The sequence below is a fragment of the Trichosurus vulpecula genome, chromosome 7 (genome assembly GCF_011100635.1).
Source record: "Trichosurus vulpecula isolate mTriVul1 chromosome 7, mTriVul1.pri, whole genome shotgun sequence".
Lineage (NCBI taxonomy): Eukaryota > Metazoa > Chordata > Mammalia > Diprotodontia > Phalangeridae > Trichosurus > Trichosurus vulpecula.
Window position 1 is genome coordinate 84,628,666 of NC_050579.1, and position 25,345 is coordinate 84,654,010.

At 40.4% G+C, this 25,345-nt stretch overlaps 1 protein-coding gene across 1 annotated transcript; it reads left to right on the top strand.

The window, feature by feature from the left end:
• The first annotated feature begins 7,730 nt into the window (after positions 1–7,730).
• On the top strand, positions 7,731–23,892 carry DACT2 (dishevelled binding antagonist of beta catenin 2). The gene is made up of 4 exons (XM_036767708.1): positions 7,731–8,064; positions 16,878–17,010; positions 19,732–20,022; positions 21,249–23,892. The coding sequence occupies exons 1-4, from the start codon at positions 7,759–7,761 to the stop codon at positions 23,057–23,059; spliced, it is 2,541 nt and encodes an 846-aa protein (XP_036623603.1). The 5' UTR covers positions 7,731–7,758; the 3' UTR covers positions 23,060–23,892.
• The last annotated feature ends 1,453 nt before the right edge of the window (positions 23,893–25,345 follow it).

Sequence of the window (25,345 nt, forward strand, 5' to 3'; positions counted from 1 at the left end):
TTTGTTTTGTTTTACTGTATAGATAGGCCAAACTCTGCATTTCCCATCTGGCTGCACTTGCCAACATGTCTGCATTGCAGGTACCTTCCCTTTCCCCCTTTCTATTTCCTTTTATATATTATCTTCCCCCATCGGTTATAAGCTCCTTGAAGGAAGAGGCTATCTTTCTTTTTCATTTTTTTTTTTGTATTCCCAGCACTTAGCACAGTGCCCAGCACATGTTTGATCAGTGCTTATTAAGTGATAAACCCTTTTGAGTGATTAATTCAGGAGGCTTTGGAATATTTTGGGTCTTGACCCACTTAGCACAATTATCATCTACAAACTGCTTGAACAATATCACCATATCTATCAAAACCATCTTGAATTTATATTCTGTCCTGTCATGCTCCATGACAGTGGCAAACACTTTTGGTAAACATATAATTTATGCTTGTATTTAATAATTCATAATGAGGAGATAGTTTAGCAAAGTTATCTCGGTTGCAACTTCAAAGGAATTTTGCATGATTCTGACATATTAATGGGTGAAATCTCTAAGAAAGAAAGACTTTAACTTGGTATTTTGCTCTACCACATTAAATACTTTTTTGAACAAAGTATTTCATCAAACACTAATCTCAGTTTTTATATGCTTTATACATTTCAGTTATTTGTGTGACTGTAAAGATGTGATTTACTATGGAATATAATTTGCAAAAACCTCCTCCTCCTTCCTTGTACCTTCATCAAAAATGTCCTTGAGGCCTGTATAGATTATATTAAAAAAATGTGTATAGAGATGTGAATGTAAGCATATTGAGTCAAGAGTTTTTGACATTTTTTCAGTTGTCTTTTTAAAGTAATAAGGTCCAAGATTTTCCTTAGTCTTTGATGTTTTCCCTTCTTTTAGATACCTTGAAAATCAATTCCTTAGTGCCCTCAAGATAGCATCACCTTGAACATCATTCCCTTTGTGTATACTGGATTTTGTCTGGCTGTTTTCCCATCTTTGTTTTCTTCAATGATATTTCCAATTCCTAATGCGGAACATCCTTCATGGTGAAATCAAAGTCCAAATATGGTGGTTCCATTATTCATGATGTTGAAAATAATTTGTTTTAAAAATCACTGCAGATCTTTTCCACGTTTGCCTTTTTTGTTGCCTTCTTCAATCTTTCAATGACCTTCAGATAGTTTTACTTATTTAACAAAAATTTTTAAACTTTCCTTTCCAATCCACTGCTTCTCGTTTTTTCATAATGTGATGCTACTCATAATCTTCCAACCTTCTCCTTACGCTAAGATTTTATAAAAAAAGAATTTTAAACTAGCATTGAACTTGACTGTGGTATCTCTGTTAGTTAAGGAAATGTTTGCTGGCTGAGGTAGTTTCCAATTTCTTTTGGTATCCTCTTTATGCCTAATTTATATCAGCTAAACTTCTACATGAGATTGTTATATTTGGTGTTGATGTCTATTATTCATTTTTATTCTTTCTTCAAGTTTTATATTAATTTTTAAAATTTGCTCTAACATTGGTGTGAAAGAGGAAGTAGAGGAAAGAAGGCGAGATTTAGAGTTTGGTGTGCTGGGTTCAGATGCTCTTTTGAGCAAGCAATAACTACTTGAGTCTTCAGTTTCCTCAACAGGAAAACGAGGGAATTAGACCTGATGACCTTTAATATCCTTTTCAATTTGAAATCTGAGATATTCCAATCCTATAAACCAGAGGTCTGATGAAACACTGACAGCTGATTCAGGAATAACTCTTGCATGGTAATTAGTCATTTCTTATCTATATAAATATAATCACTTTTAATTTTTATTATGTTATAGCACTCGCCATGTCCAGAATCCCTTGATTCATTTCTCAAAGTGTTCGTGCTATATGAAAATAAACATTTTTGTACCAAATAAGCCTTTGGCCACTCCCAACCTATTCTTTGCAACATATTTTTCACCATCTTTGCTTTCATACCTTTGTGTTACACTGAGTATCAGAGTCTGGATTTACTAAATTTATAGGGTTTCATCAAGGTTTTTTCTAGAATTTTTCTGCCTCTTCATTCCCTCCAGCATATGCTTATGCTTTGGAGAGTACTTATTATGAGCTTTGCAATATGAGAAGACTAAATGTTCCATGAAATGATGTTTCTTTTTGTCTTCAGATTCATCCTAAAAACAATTTCTTTATTTGCCTCTCCAAGGAGGGCTGATGAGTCATCCTTTCATTTTGCTGCAATTTCCTTTCATGTCAAGCTTCATTTCTATTGAGAAAACCAAGACAACTACAGTCAAGTTCCTTCAGCAGTATGTTCATTTGTCAGCAGTGGAACAAGTCTCTAATGTTTACAGTACTAAAATAAAAGTCAACAAGGTTTTTATTAAGCATCTACTAATGCTGAGAATAGAAGAAGAAAGAAAACCAGTCCCTGACCTAAAGGAGCTAACTTTCAAATTGGGGAAGACCATACTTTAAAAGAAGTTGAAAAGCGGGGTGGGGGGGGGGAGGAATGGTACCTGTCAAGGGGCCATGGTAGAGAAAGTCCAAAGTGTTGGGATTCAGTGTTTGTAATCTTTCTGAAGGCTTTATGATTCTTTAAACCTTCTAGGTCTTTCTAGGAATAAATGTTTGTGTATATGTGTATACACACAGGTATAGACACAGATATATACATATATAGATACATATATGACACAAATACATACATATACACATGTGTATTATATATACATGTACACATATGCACACTATATGTACCATGACCCCAATATTTTTTGGTCTGCTTTGAGAATGAAGGACAACCACCAACAACAACCATATATATACATGTATACACATACATGTATACATGTACATGTATATCTGTCCCTGCCACCATCATTGCAGAAGCAAAATGGGTTCACACTGGGCTGAGGGTCTTAATTCTTAACCAAATCCAAGTTATGAGAGAATTTTCATATATTATAAATAATCTCAACACCAGAAGGTTGGTCACCAGGTGACTAGTTTTTTTGGCTTCATTAACTCATTAAACTATCAACTAAGCAAGACTTGAGAGTAGGAATTCCCTCCCTCATGAGATCAGAGATCCTTGAAATGTTTGAAGAAATATTAGTGAGGAAGCAAGTTGTTATGTGTTATCACTATAGCCAGGGAAATTGGAATAGAAATAAATGTGCTTATTTCACCAAGTTGAAACAAAAAGTACTTAATAGAAGCAAAACTCTGATCCTGATCTATCCCATAGGTTCAAACAGAGCATACTATATTTTACTGCATAATCATTGCAGATTTTATGCCAAATTTTTATGTCAAAAAAGTAGGATGTGACCATTATGTGAAGCTTTTAAAAACTTGGGCCAATATTACTTAAAAATCATTTCTTACTAAACTGTCTTTGGTGCAAGATTAAGATGCACAGAATACTCGTGAATATGTTAAAATTGAATACTATCAATGTACATGCTCTGAAAAGTCTAGGCTCAAGACTTGCAATGAGCAGTGATAAATGCGTGTCCATATGCCAGCATATCCATTGCTGCTCTGCTTACCTTTTAAGCAGTGTGTTGAAGAGAATTATGCCATGTGACAATTATGTGATAAAAGGTTATAAACCAATTTTTGGACTGAAAAAAAATGGTGTGACAGTTATGTGGTAGAGATGATTATGCCATGAAATACAGTACTAGTTTTTTTTTCTGCTAATAGGTGATGAAATGAATGATAAAATCACCTTTTCCTCTTCTGCATTTGCCATTTAGTCAATGCTTGCTGTTTACTTATTTAAGAAAATGTTAATGACTTCTGCCACAGCTACTGATTGACAGTTGGGTGTTGTATGTGGATGACCCAATGCATCTGCCGCTGAGACCTGACTCACCACTACTGGCTACCATACATCAATCAGGTTCTCCAACTACTTCTCTAAGTTGCCCATGGAAAGAGCATTGGATTGGATGATTTTGGGCAAGTCAATTTCACCTCTCTGGTATCCTCATCTAAAAAGAGAGGATTGGCACCAACTACCTGCCATGCTGAGAAAGCACTCCTCCCATAGCTCATAGGTTCCTTTTAAATGAGACACATGAAGCCTTTGCTGAACTTTGCAACTTCCAAGACCCGCCCCCTTCCAAACTACTTTGTATTAAGCTACTTTATGTATGTGTATCTGTGTGTATACACACATATATACATATATATTGTATATGTGTACCTGTATGTAAATGATTGGTAGTGGTGGTTGTCCTTCATTCTCAAAGAGGACCAAATTGACATCATTATGTTGGGGTCAAGGTACATATAGAATGTAAAATGTGTGCATGTATGTATATAATACATGTGTGTATTTATCCCATATATTTTTGTATCTGTGTATATATGTATGTGTATACACATATACACAAATACTTACTCCTATATGCCCAGGGCCTTACACAGTGCTTGACATGTAGTAGGTATTTAATAAATACTTGTTGATTTGATTGATTGTACTATCTATCCATTCCAGCTGTAAAATTCTATGCTTTTATGACCAGATTTCTAGTCCTGACAACCATTAACTAGCTATCTGTGTGACTTCAGTCAAATAATTTAACTTCTCTGGGCTTCAGTTTTCTCACAAGTAAACTGAGTATGTAGGACAGGATGATAAATTTTCTTTCCAGGTCTAAGAGTTTAAGTCTTTTGTAATTGGTTGGGGCTGGGACAGGAACAGGGGCTGGGGGAGGGGAAGGGGGCTGGAGATTGTCATCAAAAAGCCTTTAATTTGGTGCCTTTCAGTGGCACAAGGTAAGGTACTTTAGAGTTACAGTTCCTGCCTAGATTAGAGTCACTCACTACAGCAGTTTAGAATGAGGCTTCATGAATTTGAGGAATTTTAAAATGAGAAGATTTGGTCAGTTTATCCTGCCCATTTCAATGCCTCTCCAAATGAGTGATTATGTGGTAACTCAAGCATTTGCACTAAGAAGAAGGAAAGGAAACTCATGTACCGGGCAAATGTGTCCAAAAGAAATTTGTTAAAGGGTATTCTTTACAACCCACTGGGGAGAGAAGTAGGATGCTATCTATGAGCCTTCAAGTCTGTTTCCAGATTGAGGCAATAGTAAGCTGCTCCCTGGATTGTGGTTGTGTGACAGTTTCAAAGATCATTTCCCACTTTTCCCTTTTTATATGGGAGAAGTTCAGTGTATTAGAGATGCTCCCTTCTTTTCAGGGGCCCCCAAATGGAAAATGTTGGGAAGCAAGGTGCCGTCTGCTACCTCCTCTTCCAGATCTAAGTTTCAGGTTCTTTGAACACAATAACTGACTGAGGAATGAGAGGGTGCGACCAAAATGCTCCTGGTTTACACATATCTCCAATTTAACAAAAGGGAATATAAAGGGTGGCATGGTGGATATGGCATTGGACTTGGAATGAGAAAGACCTAGGTTCAACTCTGTCCTCTCTCCCTCCCCCCTAAAAAAAAAACAAACAGCTGTGTGGGCAAGTCCCTGGGCAAGTCACCTAACATTTATGTGCCTCAGTTTCCACATCAGTAAAATGAGAATGTTGGATTCTGTGGTCTATAAGGACCCTTCAAGCCCCAAAATCTTTGATGCCGTGGTCTTATTTATAATGTTATAAAGCTATCTGATGCAAGTGGGTACTTTATGAAGTTATTATTAGCAAAAAAGGGGGAGATTTTCCCATCTGGTTTTAGAGGAGAAAGCAAAAAAGCAAGACACAATTGCCACAAGATGTCAATCATCTGGGTAAATGTCAGGAGAATGACATTGGGTTATGCTTTCAAGGCCTTCTACAGGTATTGTAACCATGTTCCCACCCCCAACCCCTTTAACTCTACAAGTGAAATGCTAATTCAGATTCTAGTTGGACAAAGGGGCTGAATTTCCACTACACAAAGATCCTAAAATGACTATTAGGTAAAAACAAAAACTTCAACATTTTTTTAACGATAGCGTTGGATTCTCTAGGCATAGAAGCAGGCCCCTTCGTTGCTTGATAAGGAATCTGGGGTTTGTAGCATGACTGTTTCTAGGGATTCGGATCTAAATGAAACTCTGATGCCGTACTGTATTTTTGCATCTTCACGTCTCCCACACCTCATAATGTCTTTGTACATTGTAGGGTCTTTAAAAAATATCTGTAGAATTGAAAATTGAATCATCTCTTTTCTCAATGTGGTTTAAAAAAACCAAGGCTAGAACTCAAGTTTTCCTGACTTTAGTTTAGTCTATCACAAACTTCACTAATGATCAAATACAGAGATCAAAAAGGAGAAAACATGAACTTCTTTCTTTTTAAATAAAAATTCATACTTTGCAGTCATATTGTTCTTCCCATGCTCCAAGATTTCCTACAAAACTAATATATTTTCCTCTATATTCAACATTTTCATAAGGTAATAGACCTTAACCAGTACCCTTCCATTCTTATGTCCCTCTCCTTCTCTCCCTCTTCCCTTTCTCAGTCTCTTCACTCATGTCAGCCCCTTTTCAGGGTTTGACATTGCATTCCAGAGTTTACTACCCTTAAACCTGATGTTATTTGGCTGTCCAGGCTTGATTCAGCCCAGACAGGGCATAACATTCCTAGCTAGGAGGAAGGTTCTAATGACAATTACTGAAAGGGACAGGAGGTGGCTAGCCTATACATTCTGAAATCACAACCAGAATTGGAATCTCCATCAGCTTTCACCCCACTTCCTGCTGCTTCCACACTCCCAATACACAAATACAATTTCTGCACCCCACCCCCCACCCCCCACGTAAGCTCCTTGAGAAGAGGCTGTTTGTGTCTTCAGTTCTGTGGCACAGGGCCTTTCACGGAGTGGACACTTAAGAAATGCTCGTTGAATTTGGTAGAAGTGAACTGAATCGAGTCATTAAAAGCTGCTTCCTATCTGAATATTTTTATCTTCCTCTTCTCCCTCTCTCACTCCCTTTCATTGCTGAGGTCTTAGGTTACTGCTAAAATGATTACTTCAGTCTGAATTGGGAGTGAAAAGTTGAGAATCAATACCTGCTTTTTCTTACTATATCTAACTGATTGACTCAGCAAGAGAAAAAGGGGGGAGTGTGTGTGTGTGTGTGTGTGTGTGAGAGAGAGAGAGAGAGAGAGAGAGAGAGAGAGAGAGAGAGAGAGAGAGAGAGAGAGAGAGAGAGACTATATACTCTTAGCCAGGAGGAAGCTTCTAATGACTGCAAGGAGGGGGTAGAGGGAGAATGGACAGACCAGAATGGTCCCCAGCGGAGGGTGGGTCAGTTGGAAGGACTGGGAAGCCTAGGAAGGACTGTGACCTCAGGGTGTGTGGAATTGCGCCTAGCCATTAGAAATCCCCACACCTCCTCCCTATCGCCCGGAGCGGAGGCGGGGAAAGGGGCATCGGCTGGAAGGAGGAGCAGAGACGACGGGGGAGGGCCCCTGAGCACAGGCTCAATCTCTATATCAGCATCCAGCCAGGTAACTGACTGGCCCGGGGGCTGCCTGGTGCTGCACGAAACGCCCTGCTGCGGACCTTCGCACCACCCCCTTTGCTCTAGTCTCGCCTTCCTCCGGCCCCCTCCCAGCTCATTTCGCCCTTGCCCCCAGCACCCCGCCGTCTTCCCCGGACTCCGAAGTCCCTGCCTGCCCCTCTTTGCGCCCTCCTCCCGAGTGCGGGCTGGGGGGCGGGGTGCAGGACCGCTTCCTTTCGGGCCCCCGCCCCACCACTCACTTCTTGTCTCCCCTCCCACGGGCTATGCCCTGCCGGCAGCGCTAGCCTTCGGACATGTTGGTGGTAAGCGGTCAGACCGGGATGAAGCGGCCGGCGGAGGGCTGGGACCGCAGCCGGGTTCGCGAGAGACTGCATGCCGCTCTGGCCGGCCTCCAGGAGCTCCAGGTGCTGAGGGACAAGCAGCAGACGCTGGTGAGAGCGGCTCTGGCCATGCAGCCGGCCGCGCCGCCGCCACCCCAGCCTCCGGTTCCCCGCGCGCCTCGGCTCCCGCAGCTGCTGCCCTCGACTGTCCCTGCGGGAGACCCGCACAGCAAGGAGCATCGATTGGAAGCCACTCTCACTGCTCTCAAGGAACAACTGGTAAGGATTAGGGGACTGAGAGCGAGGGAAGGGGGCAGACGGACGAAAAAGCCTGCACATCTAGCCTTAAAAATGACGTTGGCGACTGTGCCGGGTTTGGATTTATTTCTACCTTGTAGCATTCAGCAATAAAAATTGATTGATTGATACAACATACCCCATTGGAGTTGCTTGGCGGGGGGTGGGGGGAGCGATTTGGGAGGGAGGGAGGGAGGACGAAGAGGTGGGAGAGTTTTTTTTGTTTGTTTTTTAACAGACTGCACCTTAGTAAAGCCATCGGTATAGAAATGGATAAGGAATGTGTACAATCGCTCTGAATAGAGATTAATTTGTGGCACTTATAAGTGCAATAAGTAACATAAGTATAAATAACTCATAAATATCTAGCAGTAAATAACTTCAACATGTGTATATTATGAAATTGGTTTAATATAGGATATGTTTATAAATTATGTATTTATGGACACAACCAGTTTGGGTGTGTACACCCATACAAAGAGAGGACTCTTGCTACGATGATTATTGTTGTCGTTTAGGCAACAGGAGCATTTTTTAATACCCCTGTGATGAGAGAACACTTTTGATTCCCTGCTTTTTGCTCTATTTTGCTGGTCAGATGACATGCTCTGGATGCAACTGGTATATGGAGCTGGTGCATTGAAGCGCAGCGGACAGCGCCTGACTGCCAAGTGCCAGCTAGATTGGGTTCAGTATTGTGAAGTCATAACAACTGCGTGTATGATTTGTATGGGGGTCTTTTCCATATTAAAACATTGTCACTGCATGATCTTAACTGTGAAAACGCCAGTTGTGGAGAGATACTGTAAAATTCAGTATTCAGAAGAGTTTTTGATAGAGCATATCTTTTTTTTAATTGTTTTTTTGTGGTAAACATCTTTGGCTTTCTCAACATGCTGTGGTGTTTTTGTATTCTGAGATTCTCTGGTTAGTACACTCCTTTCCATTAGCGATCAGTGCAAATACAGATTTGTATAGCTCCTTATTGATACAGGTTCTTAGAATCCTGAACTGAAGAATTTTAAATGTCATCAATAGTTTTTGTTTTTTAATTTAGCATATAGTTCTTTGTCTTTCATGTGTATTTTTTAAATCTTACATCTGATACCTTAAACACAACACCTCTATTCTGCTAGTTAGCTCTTCAGAAACCCTGTTTAGAGGCTGGTGCATAGTTAAATAGGGATTATGCTGCTGTAGCAATGATGAAGCTACAACAGTGTCATTATCAATGCAGTCACTTGGTTGACTTGCTACCTTGAGGGATTCAGAGTACTGTGAATCCAGTCTCCTTGCATCATCTTGTGAATGTGGAAGCTATTATAAATAATTGAGGCAATGAGAGGTTTTGTCATTTGGCCTAGGGTCACACCTTTGAGAAGAACTAGAAACAGAACCCAGACATCTAACTTTTTGGTTCATTGTTCTACCATTAAGTCAGCAGCTGGGGCTGTTGGGTAAAAGGCAATAGTGTGTTGCATACCCCATTCACAGCATGCTCCTTTCTGTCGCCCTTCTTGCCTTTGTTGATATAACAGCCTACTCTGAACATGCCATTTATTGGGGTGGGCTTTAGGGGCAGGAGGAATGGCCTGGAACTTGATTTTAATTGATATTTAGTTTTTGGCTGGGTATACCATAGCCTGAATTTAAATATTGCATTTATAGTAGGAAGGAGCTATTGAGATGGTAGCATGAATTATTCTGTTAAGGGGAGTAAGAAATGCAGCTAATGATTAAGTTGGTTTAAATAATATACAAATCAAACTTGTAGGTACTCAGCCTCTAATTACAAGTAGCCTTTTGGAACAGATCAAACAACTTTTTTTTTTTATTATTTTCATTTTTTTAATATGGGGACCAGAAGGAACACGCAGGCTTCTGTCTTGTAACTTTGTTCTTGGAATGGATTATGTGATCAAAAGAGAAAAATAATTGAATTTGTGTGACATCAACCCAGCATTTAACACTTTTATATTTTCATACAAGGGAAAAATTAAGATTGATATTAGTTTCATAAAGAAGACTCCTCAAAAAGCCTTTTTCCCCCTCTTGAGAACACTGGCAATTACACACTTCAATAACTTAAAAGTTAATTCAGAGCTTCTCCCCCACCTCCACACTGGTGTTAAGCTTGGTCATCAGTTTTCAATCAGGTGTGAAGGCAAAGGAATATTTATTTGACTGGTGGCAGCCTTATTCCACAGACTCTTCCAAGTGAAAATTAGTTTTAGTATTCCAGAGGATTTTCAATGCACCTTGGAAAACAGCAGTAACATGTTAATTAACATTCATAAAAACATGCCTTACTCTCCAGATTATTGCATTAACCTTTCCATTTCTTTTCATTATCAATTAAAAATAAGGACATCCACTTTAGCACTCTAAATATAACACAGAGGAGCAAAAGAAGGATTAAATGTCCCTAGTCTTGTTGAGGTTTCCAGTCCAATGGAAATGCCTCTGACCTCCTAAATCAAAGCCATCTGGGAATATGTAGCCAGTAGATAGTTATTTACTTGTTTATCTTCTAAGGAGATTCAACATTCTTTACAAACTGGATGGCATTCTCTCCACTCCTCTCTTTTAACAAGGTTTAAATTGGAAGAGAGTGGAGAGCCCTTATTACCTGGAACGCACTGAACTATAGTTTGGAAGTTATTTCTTTCACCAGTAGGTGCTGCTGGAGTCAATGTTGCAGGGTCTAAAGCTTCATAAAAGGTTATAGGGTCTCTCCTGCCCTTGTGGATTTTACTGAAATTGACTTTGCATGTCCTGTCTTGTTGCCAGTGGCAATACAATGGTTCAGTTTCATAGACAGGCTCAAACTTCTACTTTTGCTGCAGCAAGCTAGCAGCTTGACTTTGTAACCAAAAACTCAGTGCTCTGATTCTAATCCCTATAGTTTTTCTGCTTTCGTTTATGTTCTCAGTTACTTTTCTGTGAGTGTCACTGAAGATAATTTTGTTTGGATGTTTACTGTCTTTTCTCAAAATTTCCCAGAATGCTTTTGTAGCAATTATATCCAAGTCTTTGAGTCCTGGGGGCAGGTTTATTATCCAGCCTCCCAGATGGGGAGCTGAGGCCAGAAAAGTGAACAGATTTATTTGCTCAAGGTCACTCAGTGAGACAGCATAGTTAGCAGTAGTATGCAAATCTTGTCAATCTCTAGTGTGCTTTCAATTAGACTGAACTGTCTTTCTTCCTGCCCAGATGGCGATAGTAAGATTCTTATCTACCCCTAGAGAGGGTTGGGGCAAGATTCAGAGTTAATACCTGGAAACTCACATGTAAAATGTTTCATTTCCATCCTTTCTTTCCCATCTAAGAGAAAGGCAAGGCCATTGTCACCTCCTTTTAGATAGTCATGTTAGCTTTGTTTTCCAAGCTTTCCAGTCAATACCACAAGTACCTATTAAGTGCTTGTCACAGGCAAGATATTAAATCCTCAATGTAGCATACATTCTCAAAGAACATAAAATTAAATAAGGAGAAAAGACTACACAAATACCTGAGATATCAGAGGTAAGTACAAATCAGTGATCTAGGAGAATGGCTGTGAGAAATTTGGAAATCTTGAAAGAAGAGGTGGAAGCCCAGAAGGGATAGACTTCAACATTTGGAAATTGGAGAAAACTGTGGAATGGGCACAAGGGAGAATAGAGGGACTATAAGGCTTCAGAGGTTAGTCAATTTGGCCAGAACTGAACCAACCGTAGGGAAAGGAGAGTGGTGTGAGATAGGGGTCATGGTGGTTGGGTTGGTAGAAGTGAAGTCAGGAAGACTTGAGTTGGATACATAGTAGCAGTGTGGTCCTAGGCAAGTCACTTAACTACTGTTAGCCTCAGTTCCTTCATCTGCAAAATGAAGATATAATAGCACCTACCACCCAGGGTGGTTGTGAAGCTCTAATGAAATAATACATGTAAAGTGCTTTGCATAACTTATAGTGATGTGTAAATGTGAGCTGTCATGAGATAAGGCTAGAAAGGGAGCCAGCCCTATTGTAGAGGGTCTTGAATGCTGGGATCAAGGGTTTAAGTCTATGTTTAATTGGCAATGGGAAGGCGCTGAAGTTTTTTGTGTAGAGCAGTGATATGCCCAGAGCAGGTGGTAGTGTGGGGGATAGATCTGAAGAGGGGTGAGACCAGAGATAGGAGGACTAGTTAGAAAGAAGAAAGCCTTTAAGGTAAAAAAAGTGAGAGCCTGCATTGGTCTGATAGGGTGAATGGGAAGGAGGGGCATGATTCAAGAGGCTGAGAGGGATGAATCAAAATTATGTCCAAGATTTTGAGCCTGGGTAACTTGAAGGATGATAGTGTCATGAATAGGACTGGGTAAATTTTGGAGGGGAATGGGGTGCTGTTTTTGGAACAGAGCATGGTCCAGTGGCAAGGGGACTAGATTTGAAGTCAAAAAAGTAGGGTTTGAATCTTGAACCTGTTACCTACCACCTGTGTGACCTCAAGGGAGTCACTTAAATTCCCTGGGCATCAGTTCCTCATTGAAAAAAAAATGGAAGGGTTGGACTAGATGGCCTCTAAAGTCCATTCCAGCCTAAATATATGATACTATGATTTTAGATGAGGAGGGCCCCAGAAGAAGAAGGAATATAAATATATATATATATATTTTAAAAGGACCCAATAAAATGCTAATTCAATCTTTCTCATTAAAGGAAGAAAAGTAGATTGTAAGGAATACACATAAAATCAAAGATGCATAGGTGACCAACGTATAATTACTGAGGGACCATTTAGTTTTAGAGGTAAGGAAGCCAAGGACCAGAGATGTTAAGGTGATCTGCCCTAGGTCACAGTGATAATAAGCATCAGAAACAGTATCTGAACCCAGGTCCTCAATCTTCTCTCTCTACTTTGTCAAACATTGTGAAAATGTATCTTGAGTAACACATGACCTGGCACCTATGTGGGTAAATGAAATGGGGAGTTGAGGCAACTTTATAGTCAGTGGAAGCATCATGATAGTTGCTGCTACACAGAGAAAGACAGCCTGAATTATCTACACTGGCTCCCAGTATTAATATTATTTGTTGTGTGTTATTGATTCAACTTCTAGCCCATTTCTCTGACACATAGTAGGTGCTTAATAAATGCTTATTGATTGAACATTCCCACCACTGATAGCTATTGGGTAGTAAAATAGCCGTTTTCCTTCCATGTGTGTTTCGACAGAAATGATCTTGACATCAGAATTTGTCATTGTGGGAGGAAGGAGAGGAGAATGAGGGGGCTTTCTGCAGTGGTCAAATTCTATATATGAATCATTTAAACTATCTACCCATTAGTTTAAAAAAAAAAGAAGCTTGGCTTGTTTCTAAGAAAGGAGTTAATGAACAGCACAGAGACATAAAAACCTCATGGTAAGGGACAATGGGAAGGGTTAACGAGGATGCTGTAAATCATGAATGTTGGTTAAAGTGCTGTAAAAGCGCAGGCAGGTCCTGAGGATGTAATAAATAATCTGTGAATACCTGAGAGCCTCGTTGTGGATTTTGTGGCCCCCCTTCCATTAATCAGAAACCACAGTCTAAAGAACTGGCTGGCCAAACATTAATCAGAAAGCAATTAATTCCAGAAAAATAAAAGACCTATTTCTTGCAGGGAAAGGACCCACTATTGAAGAGTCATTTGGTTCCCCCCCCACAAAAAAAATAAAAGGGAAATCATGCTTTGGAAGTGAAAAGATAAAATAGCAAATAATTCAAAATTAAAGGGGGGAGGGCTAACAAAGGGCTTGGCTGTCTTGGTCCTATAGGTTTTGTTTTATGACAGGAAGAGAAAAAAAATCACCTATTTTGTTAGGAAGTGCTTACAGACTCTTTTTGTCTGACTGAATTTAACTACCTTTTTGTACATTAAAAAGCAACAAAGAAACTTGCACCTGTTGCCTCCCTAGTGGTGGTTGCTCTGAAGCAAGCTTGGGAGTCCAGAAGGAACTTTGGAATCTCCATCGATTTAAGTTGTTTGGGGTGATGTAAGGCAGTGCTTAGAATAGACAAGTAAGAAGGCACTTATCTTCAATAGTGAAAGATTCTTGTTTCTAGCTTCCTTTGGGATGTGACCATGGGCTAGAAGTCCATGCTGCTGACACAATTTTTGTAAAGACTGATATTGTAAATGCTGATAGTATTTCATACTGGAAGAGGACCTAGTATTTGGGCATTGGAGCAGAAGCAGCTAACTAGATCTCATTTAGGAAAAAAAAAAGATTTTCAGGGTGGTGAGTGTGGATGTAGGTGTATGTACTAACGAGCACACTCATTTTTCTCCCCTTTCTCCCAAAACTGTGTTGGGTTAAGTATTGTTCAGATAGTAGATGGTTAGGATGACTTTTTATATGTGTGTGTGTGTGTGTGTGTGTGTGTGTGTGTATATATGTGTGTGTGTATGTGTATATATGTGTGTGTGTGATTTTTTATATATATATGACACATATAAAGGCACATGTGTGTCTGTGTATATATATGACTTAGTGATTTCACCTGTGTAAAATTCCTGCTAAGTAACTTCCTCTACCAATGCAGAGCATTACCTTCTCCGCCTTTATAATCTTGGGCACTAAGTGATTTGCCCAAAGTCACACAGCCAGTATGTGGCTAAGCTGGGCCTTGAACCTTTGTCTTCCAGATTCCAAGGCCAGCTACTAGCCCATGTTTCCTCTTGAAGAGATACTTTTTCTACTAGTTTTACTTATTAGTTTAAAATTATATGTTTTGTGTACATTTTTTTCCAATTCAGTTAAACAAATATCAATCAATATACATTTATTAAGCATCTGCTATGTATCAGGCACTGTGCTAAGTGCTTCAGATACAAAAAAAAGGCAAAAGACAGGTCCTACCTTCAAGGAGCTCACAGTCTAATGAGGGAGCACTTTTAAGGTTCAAGGAACTAGATTTTAGGTGCTGGAGATGCAAAGATCCCAAAAAAGCAAGAACCTGGAAAAATCAGTCCACCTCTAGGAGTGTATTGTTTCCTGAGGGAAGGTAGATAGATAGATAGATAGATAGATAGATAGATAGATTGATTGATTGATCATGGCTGCAAATAAGTAAACACAATATAATTTGAAGAGGAAGACAATTCTAATAATCTAAACATGCCAAACAAAACAAAAGCCAGTGTTTTGATACTTAAGTTCTTATTTCAGCTCTTCTGTACCTAGGGTGAGATGAGGCAGGTGACCAGGGAAGGTGATCAGAGTAGCTGACACTTGATCTAGGCCTTGAGGGAAAATAAAGATTCCTGAGGTAGGATTGAGGAGAGAGTACATTCCAGGAACAGGGGACTAACTAAGAGCAAAGACATTGCTGAAAAATGGAAGACAGCATGTCGAGTTCAGCAAGAGAGTAGTAGAGCATGTATAAAGAATAATGTGAAATATGAATAAAAAGGAAGGCTGGAACCTGACTATGAAAAGCCTTCAATGCCAGACTGAGGAGTTTTCTGTCTTCCAAAACAAAATATTTTGAGAGTTATGTGGAAGATGGAGTGAAGAAAAGAGAATGGAAACAATCAGGACCCTAGTTCAGGGGAGTGAGGATCAGATTTTGAACTATGGCTGTGGCCATGTTAGTTCAGGAAAGGTACCAGACGCAAGAGAAATCAGAAAGATTTGGCAAAGTCATTGCATTGGGGGCAGAATGAAGACAAGGCAAGAGTTAAGGATTATTCTAAATAGACTAGGGGAGTAGTGGTGTCCTCAATAGCAACTGAACATACATTTAGGGAGAATGATGAAAAGTGGTTTTGACTACTAGTCCAACCAGTTTACTCCTTGTATGACCTTGGGCAGGTCCCTCAAGCTTCATTTTTCTCATCTCTGAAATGAAGAAATTGGATTATATGACCTCTAAGGTTTCTTCTAGATCTAAATTTATGACCTTGTGTTGAATCTGAGATGCCAGTAGGACTACCAAGTGAAGATGCCTTGGAAGAAGTTGGCTGTGTATGACTGGAGTCCTGGTCAGAGATTAGGATTTGATATTGTAAATTCTGGAGTCATTTGCATGAAGATAATAATTGGGCCTTTGGGAATAGATAAAATTAACTGAAGGGATTACCTTTTCTAGGGAGAAATTGTAGAGGGGAGAGGGAAAGAGAGAGAGAGAGAGAAAGAAGAGGTGTAATAGGATAAAGCCTACTTTTAGGAGTTAGGAGTTGCTGATCTAACAAAGTGGTATTTGGTTACCTCATGATGGCATAAACTAGACTAGACCTTAGGTTCTCAAAAGCTAGGCCAGTGGAATACTCAACACTGACAGGTCTTGCCAAGATTAAATGCCTCAGAGTAGGATAGCTAAGGATTTCATTTGTTTCAGTCATGCCTGAATTTCAACAACCTTTTTTGGGTTTTATTTTTTTGGGGGGGGGCAAAGATACCAGAGTGGTTTGCCATTTCCCTCTCCAGCTCATTTTTACAGATGAAGAAACTGAGGCAAACAGGGTTAAGTGACTTTCCCAGGGTCACACAGCTAGTAAGTATCTGAGGCCAGATTTGAACTCATGAAGATGAGTCCTCCTGACTCCAGGCCTGGTGCACTATCCACTAGGCCACCTAGTTGCCCAACAGCTGAGGATTAACCTAAGTAAATTCTAGAGATGCTTATCTTCTGAAAGCTAGCCACCAGGTGACAAATTAGTTTAGCTGAAGTTACTCATGAAATCTTCGTCTAAAATGTAAAAAGTTTGCTACCTGTGATAGTGAGAGGAATGCCCACATCAATAAAATTATCTCATGCTTCTCTCATTTCTCTACCCCTCATTTCCTAGTCACGTTTGAGGAGACAAGATGTTGGCCTGAAAACTCACTTGGATCAACTGGACCAGCAAATAAGTGAACTTAAGTTGGATGTAAACAAGACCTCCAGTGAAAACCTTGATAGTGACAGCAGGCCTAGTTCAGGTAAGGCCCCAGGAATGTAGTCCTCGGGAAATAGTCATTACTATGATACTGACCTCAGTCAGTATGGAGCATTAACTGGTAATGTTTTCATAAACATCTCTTTAATATTAATATTAGCCATGAAGATCTGACCAATAAGTCAATAAACATTTTTTAAGAGCGTGTTGTGTGCCAGGCACTGTGCTAATTTCTGGGAATACAAAGAAAAGCAAAAAATAGGCCCTGCTCTCAAGGAACTCACAATCTAATGGGGGAAAGACAACATATAAAAAGTAGGTGAAAAAGACAGGTTGGGGGAGAGGAGTGAAGTCCGGAGGAGTACGGCTTCGTGGGAAATGATGAAATGATTGTCCAGGGCACCCTCCTTAAATGGAGGGTCTGGAGGAAGTTCTCTACCCTTCACCCTCTCCCCTCAGAGAGAAGGAAGGGCAGGGGGTACTAGGAGGTGTGGATTTCACAACTCATGTGAATGATGAGAGCTGTCTATTGGTGAATATTCTCAAAAGGCAAGCAGTAACTTTTGATCACTAATAGACGTTGTCAATTTAGCTTGAAAGGCAAAATGATGTTGAATTGGAAAAAAAATTTTAAAGTGCAGTTCAAGAATCCTGGATTTAAACTTTGGCTATATTATTTACTACTTATGTGACTTTGGGCAAGTTATTTCAACACTCTGGACTGTTTTCATCAATAAAGTGAGAAGAATTAGGCCGCAATGTTCTTTGAGGTCCTTTCTCATTCTAAATGCTGTGATCAACTGTGTTAATAATTATTCCTGCAGCAGGCCCATCATTAATATTTTATTGACTATCTCGTTCACCACGAGGAATTTTCTATGACTTTTCTTCTGTTCTCAAGCCCTTGGCTCTATCTTTTCTCTCCTTTTTCTCTGCAGATGACCTTGCTTCCTTTCATTTTTTTTTTCCTGAGTTGACTGTCTGACATAATCATCTTAACTGCCTTCTTCCACTATAGTGGTGTATCTGCTTTTCTTTTCTTCCAGCCTCAGAATAAGCAGTTGTCTTCCTTCTGTACAAGGATAAACCCTCCACATTTTCCCTTTCCATGTCCTGCTGCACTTTGCCTTATCCCTGTTCCTGAATACATTTTCAGTCCCTTACTAGTGACTCTTCCTTTTAGCCTGTAAATATTCCCAGGTCTGGACCCCAACCTAAAAATACCTTCCCTTGAATCTGCTACCCCTTCAAGCTATCATCCTCTCTTTTTTCCACCTTCACTGCAAAATTACAAAGAGTAGTTTGTAATTGTTCCCTCTGCTTTATCATTACTCACTCAGTCATTTGTCATTGCTTTGCAATCTAGCTTCCCTAGCTACTATGTACTGAAAATTCCCCAAGCCCTAACAACTTCCTTTAGCTAAATCCATTTTTTTTTCTGCTGTCATCCGTCACCACTGCAACTTTTAACATTATTCTATCAAAGTGATAGAACTTTCTCCTCCCTTGTTTTCTCTAACTCTCTACTTCTTTTCTGATTCCTTTCTTGCTTCTTCATTCTCCTCTTCCATCTTCAACATAAGCATCATTTAAGGTTTTTGACCCTTGCCTCTTCACTCTTCAGATTCTACTCAGATCTCAGATATTCCAACAATTTCTTATGGATGATTACCAAATTTATATGCTCATAATGCTAAACTTTCAAATAAACTCTAGTTAGTCAATTCCATCTGCTTATTAGACCTCTTTATCTGGATGACCTACCAGCAATTCAAATTCACCATGTCCCAAATCAAGTTCATCATCTTCCTCACTAAACTTGAGACATATTTCCAGTAACCCAAGCTCAAAAACTGGGAGTCATACTTCCCTTTCTCTTACTCTTACATACACTCACATATGATAAGATGCAAAATCCTGTCCATGCTGACTTTGTAAAATTTCTAATATCTGTTGGCTCTTCTCTATTCATCCTTCTATAATCTAAGTTCAAGCCCTATCAGACTGTTGGCTAGCCTCCTCTCTGTCCTCCCAACTTCCAGTCTCACCCTTGTATCCAGTCTATCCTTCATAAAACTATCAAAATAATCTTCCTGATTGACCAATCTAGCCCTTTTACCCTGCTTCATGCTCAAGAACAGTCCAATAACTCCTTGTTGCATAGGGATTAAAAAACAAACTCCATAAACTGACATTTAAATATTCATAGATCCTCTGTAGTCCACCTCCAACCTGCCATTCCTCCAGCCTTATTTCATGCTACTCCCTTCTGTATTCTATATTCTAGTCAGATTGGACTATGAGCCTGATCTTACCCTGTTGACTCCTCCATGCATTCACCCAACCCACCCCCATGTCCATTGTAAACACTGACCTCCCCCTCCTCCTTGTCTGTTAAAATCCTTTGCTTGTCTGGTGCCAATTCTTCCATGAAACCTCCCCACATTTTCCTGGAGCATCAACATTCTCTATGCTATATTATACCTATGCTGGGACATTCTACTTCTCCTTTAATAGATTGTAAGGCTCTTGAGAGCTGAGTCTGTGCTGTTGTTTTCATTTCTGTTCCCTACTACCTAATGACAATAATAACAAATAACAAATTGACAAATGTTTGCTAAATCGAATTCTATGCACTTAGTAAAAGAATACAGGAAAAACTAGAGATATTATGTCAAAGAAAGCAGTATGTCTGGCTGGCAGCACAAATCTCGTGTATTCCTAGACCACCATGGTAATTCCATATTTTGTTTGCCCTGTCCAGGCTTTTATGACCTGAGTGATGGTGGGTCCTGTTCTTTGTCCAACTCCTGCACATCCGTCTACAGTGAGTCCATCTCCTCCTCTCATAGCAGTCTGCTTCCTGGAATTCAGACCCCTAAAGTCAGGCTCAGTATCTTCGACTACCGCCCCAAGTCTGCTGATGAGACCACTGTACACAGTGCCCACCTCCAACCTCAGAGACTACCTGTGAGTGACGGTTGTTGGATCAAGGGCAGCCCAGAGAGTGAAGGGGAAACTTTGGCCAAGTTCAAGCCAAGGCCAGTTTCTACAGGTAAAGTCAGGAAATATAAAGACCTGCCCCCCATCCAATGTTGATTCATTAAAATCATCATAAATCCTTAGATCTAAGTGGCCTTAGATCCTTAGATCATAATGAACATCGCTAAACGGAGGTGGAGAACTAATCTTGCATTCAGTGGCTAGATAAATGTTGCTCTGTTTTTGAACTAAGTTCTTAAGTAGAAAAGAAGGATGGCCATCCTTGTCTGGCCATTGTAGCTCAGCCATCATTCTACTGGCAATCATTACTATTGGTACTCATATAGTACTATTGATGGAAAGATCCCTAGACCAGAAGTCAGAAGACCTAGGTTCTAGTCCTGACTCTGCTTCTTATGAGTCCTGTGACCCTAGGCAAGACATACAGTTTTATTCATTTCCTCATGTGTAAAATTGAGAAGTTGGACTAGAATAGGGATTCTTTACCTGGGGTCCATGAACTTGTTTTGTTGGGTTTTTGAGATATTTTGATGATTATATTTCAGTATAATTGGTTTTCTTTGTAATCTTGTATATTTTATTTTATGCATTTAAAAACATTCTGAGCAAGGGTCCGTTGGCTTTTCCAGAACTGCCAAACGGGTCCATAGCACAAAAAAAGCTAAGAACTTCAGGAGTAGATGATCTCTAAGATTTTTGCAAGCATAAAATTTTCATGATGTGACTTTTTTTAAGTCTTTAAAAGGATATATCTAGAATTGTGTACTAGTATAAAAATAAACATCTATTTGAGTTACTCCCTATACATAGTTTTAAAATTTTTTCTGCCTGTGTAGATGGTTATTCCTTTGACCTCAATATGATTTAATTAGTATGAGCGTTCTTTCTGCCAATTCAGGGTACAGTCCGTCTATACCTTGTGTTGTTGAAAACATGGCTGAAAACATGTCATCCCCTGGGAGCTAGCTATCTTGAGATGAGCTTTCCCCCAGCAGAGGTAGGCTGGCCATCAAGGAGTGCTACGTGTTCCAGCCCTCCAGCATTTGTGATTCACTAGAATAGACTTGGAGATCCAAGAGTCCCCTGAAGTCCAGGATGAGGCATCTGAGTAGGATTTTGGTGAAATATAGCTAAGACTCAAATAGCAAATTCATTTTCCCCCTAGGCATCAATGTTTCTTTCACATTATTTTGCTAAAACACTAAATGACATGAATGCTGTATTAAATTCACCCCCTTCACCTCTTTTATTGTTTTTATTTGTTTCTCTTACCCCCAGGTGACCTTGAAAGAATTGTGCCAACTGATGGAAGCCTTCAAAAGACAACCACTGACCCTAAGTCTGTGTCACCCCTTTGCCATGGAACAGAAATTCTGTTCCATGTGGTGGACCCAAAGTATCAGAGTGACTTGGTCTCCAAGAGTGGCAATGATATATACCCTTATCCAAGTCCTCTGCATGCAGTGGCTTTGCAGAGCCCCCTGTTTTCTTTGACTAGGGAAACCCTAGAGACTGACAACCACTTGCCCCTTTCTAAACCCATCCTGAGTGTGTCAGGTCCCAACTTAATCAGGACTAAACCGATTATTGAGGTTCCTCCTCCTGGTGGCTATATTGACAAGCTGCTCCAGCTGACCCGGGACCGAGGGAAATATACAGGGGGCAGTGTGAGTGAGAGGGCATCAGTTAAAGGGCAGGTGCCCCCATCCCAGCAGAGGCTCAGTATTACTCCCACCCTCAGTGGGCTGAGAGTGAACAGTGGTAGTCAGCTAGAGAAGCAGGTTAGCTCTCCAGAAAGTATGCAAGCTAACGCAGGAAGGGTTCAGAGAGAGTTGCCTGATGAGAACAGTGTGAAACCCCAAGAAGCCGGAGAAGCCTGTTTAGATGTGGAACAGCCAGCCAGCCAGCAAAGCTTGGAATCCTTGGCTACAAAGAGCTGCTTCCCTGGTGAGGTCAGCCCTGCCTCTGCTCAGGAAGAGCCAGGGGTCATTAATCTAGAACAGGACTCACCTTCCTGCTCCCAGGTACACCAATCACATCTCAACCTGGCTCCCCAAAGGGCAAATGCCAAAGTCATCCTGCCGCCCAGAAAGGTGGGCAAAAAGGGGACTAGTCTCGTTACGGGTGAGTTTGTCCATGCTCAGTTTGTCCCCGGAGAGGCCCACCTGATGAGGTTGAAAGCAAGCAATCCCAAGGCAAAGGCTCTGAAGGTCAAGCGAAGGAGCAGTGATAAGGTGCTGAGGCTTGGGAAGCAGCAGCCACTGTTAACAGAGAGGCCACGGGGAATGCACACAGTGTCCCGACTGACTGCAGAGTGGAATCCTTCTCTGAGGTCCCACGGAGGAAAGAACCTCATGAGGAGACCAACATTTGTTGGGGAAGTGACTGGTCGGTCTTGCTCTGAGTCTAGCCTCTTTCCTGTACAGTTTCACATCCCAACAGTAGTGTCCCGTCCTGAGCTTTATCCAGCCTCATCACATCCTTTGTACTCTTTTGAAGCGGCTCAACTCAATGTGGTAGCCAACGGGGGTGCCAAGAAGAAGCAGCAACGGAAATGGCAGTCGACCGTAGAGATCTCAGCTAAGACCCACCTGACAAGCTTTTCTGCTGACACCGGCTTGGCCCTGCCCAGGCCACCTGCAAGGAGAGCTGGCATCTTACGGACTGTGAGCGTGAGGGCCCGGCCCAAAGTACACAGTCATAACACTTATGCCAAAAGTGAGTCAGACCACTCAGAATACTCAGCTGAGTGCGCCTCCCTCTTCCACTCCACCATTGTGGAAACTAGTGAAGATGATGTCAGTGACTACACCGCCAACTGCTTTGGGGATAGTGAATCTGAGGACAGTGACTCAGAGGGGGCCTGTAGGAGCAGTGAGAGCAGCCTCACTCTAGACTATGAGGAAGCTGTTGGGAGTGAGCTGATTTGGCCCAAGGCCATTGTCCAGCAGCCAGTAAGGGTGCAGGCTGCCTCTAAGTCGTCTCACCATCCAGTGCCCAAAATCTGCCGCATCAAGGCCTCTAAGGCCCTAAAGAAGAAGATTCGGCGATTCCAGCCAGCATCTCTAAAAGTTATGACCATGGTGTGAACAAAAATGAAAAAGAAATGTCCCAGAAGAAACCAGGTTGACTTTAGAACAAGATAGGTTGGAGTTCTAAAAAAAAAAAAAAATGCATTATGGATGAACCAGAAATGATGCCCCCAAAAGGCCAAAAGACCTTTTACTTTGCTAATATTTGTGTAAAGAGCAATGTGTGTAATTTCTTTATCTTTCCACTGTTTATTATACAAATACGAATTTGTGTTATCTTGCCCACTTGACTCTGTCTTCAGAAATCCTTTTTAGAAAGGGAATTGCCTCAAAACCAGAAGATACAGCTAGATTCTATACAGTAAATATTCTGGCAGAGAGATGAATAGGGAATATTATTGTCCACTCTGCTAGAATGATTCTCTACTCCATAGTGTGATGTTTCAGAAATCATTCACACTTCAGTTTACCACCCAAACCAGTTTCTTTTCCGTGTCTTCTAATATTTACATTGTCATTGGTAATACATCTCTCTCCAAGCCCTCTGTTTCCTTAAGTCATAGCAGGGCTGCCTCAGGTACACCTTGCAGAGGGTATATTTCTCAGTTGTGCTTGGCCACACTAGACAAAGAACGATAGGTTTTTGTTCTATCTTTTAAAGGGAGAGCGGTTGGTTGTGAGGATAGGTGTTGAAATTGGGTCTGAGTTCCTGAGTCATTCATAGCCCTCCTCCCTGACCAAACTTTAGCTTAACTCAGTCACCAAAAATGTGAATATTTCTTTTCTCCTATTTCCCCCCTAGCATGAAGTAGAGGTCAAGTTTCCTGCTGAAGCAACATCATTTTGAATTTATAGTAGAAAAATTCATCTCGTGAGATCTACACTCTGGTGCCAGCGGACAAAAATTGGGCATAAAAATATATTTTTAAACAGCCTCCCTGTCTTTTTATCATTATTATTATTATTTGTCTTTCAATATTTTTTTCTCTTTAGGGGGATGGTGGGTAGTAAGAGGAAGGTACAGGTTTTTCAATTTAAAGCTTCTTGTTGAGTATCACATCATTTTATTTTTGTAAAAGCTTCTCTCAGAGAGACCTTTTGGACCACCCAGCCACCCACTGTGAGTTGGGGGGAGGGAAAAATTCAAGCAAAAAGCCTATTTGTCATAAGTCACCAAGTGAGGGACCTGGGAATCTGCTTAGCCCTAGGCCAGCTTCACACTTGACTGGAGTACTTTGAAGAATGTAGATAAGAAAACAGCATTAAAATACTAGTTCATAAAGATTTCTATACCCCTTTACTTCAGAAGTTAAAGATTCATGTAGCGATTGCACAATCTAGGATGTAGTTTAAGAAGCTTAACATTTTAGAACAAAACATTTTTGCGGCAAGTAGAGGAAAGCTAATGTTTCAAAAGGCAATACCTAGGAATAAGGTATTTCCTTTTTGGATAAAGTGTCTGAAAAGTGTAAACATTTTAAAGGTTCAAGGGTAAGCTTTGAAGTTCAAACATTCAATCTGACAGACTGGAAGATTCACACCTTTCCTTAATGAAGTAGGCTTACCTGTGCTAACGAGTTCTTTGGCATCAACATTCAGGAAGACAGTATTAAAAGAACTCTCTTTGGAGGGTCTTATTTTGAGATCTGTAATACAGAATCATTGGCTACTTTATACACAATTCCTAATCCTCACAACAGTCCTGTGACAATGCTGTGATGGGATTATATTCACTTAGAATTTTGGAGATCTGAGGCCTAAGTGATTTCTACCACCACCACCCTCTTCCCCTCCCTCCCCCCAGGATCATTCAGCTAAGGTAGTGTGAAACTTCTGAGAATTGGGGATTCTTGGTTTTGCCCTTTGCTGAGAATTACCTACTAGTTCCATTTCAATGCTTGAAACCCCAGTGAAGGTTTTGGTAGCCGGCTTCAAAATCTCATTTAACAAGATTATCCTATTTTTGAAAATTATATCTAGAATTTTGTAATGCTTTTCTGTCTATAGTGCTTTACATATAATACTATCACACGTTGCTTCCTTCCCCTAATATCCTTGGGATAATAAAGGCTGTATTAATCTTATAGGTAGAGTGATACTGGATTTTAAATGATTTACCAAGATCACAGTGAATCAAAATTGCATGAAGCTAAATTGAGACTACAGTTTGGTACTCTTGTCTCTTGAGCCTCCAATTTGATAGAGTGTGGTACATTTTATCAGTGCTTACTCTGTCTCCACCTGGTGCAGGAGGTGCCTGGCAGAATGAAATGGGCAGCCCAGAAAATTACAAAGTATAATAGAAATTAGAAAAGTAAATGGTTGGGAAGGGAAGGAATTTTA

What these genes read in the sequence shown, in the direction of transcription:
- DACT2 (XM_036767708.1), top strand. Translation starts at nt 7,759, where the DNA reads ATGTTGGTGGTAAGCGGTCAGACCGGGATGAAGCGGCCGGCGGAGGGC. An exon ending in CTGCTCTCAAGGAACAACTG is followed by an intron (nt 8,065 to 16,877) that starts GTAAGGATTAGG and finishes CTCATTTCCTAG; the next exon opens with TCACGTTTGAGGAGACAAGA. An exon ending in TGACAGCAGGCCTAGTTCAG is followed by an intron (nt 17,011 to 19,731) that starts GTAAGGCCCCAG and finishes TGCCCTGTCCAG; the next exon opens with GCTTTTATGACCTGAGTGAT.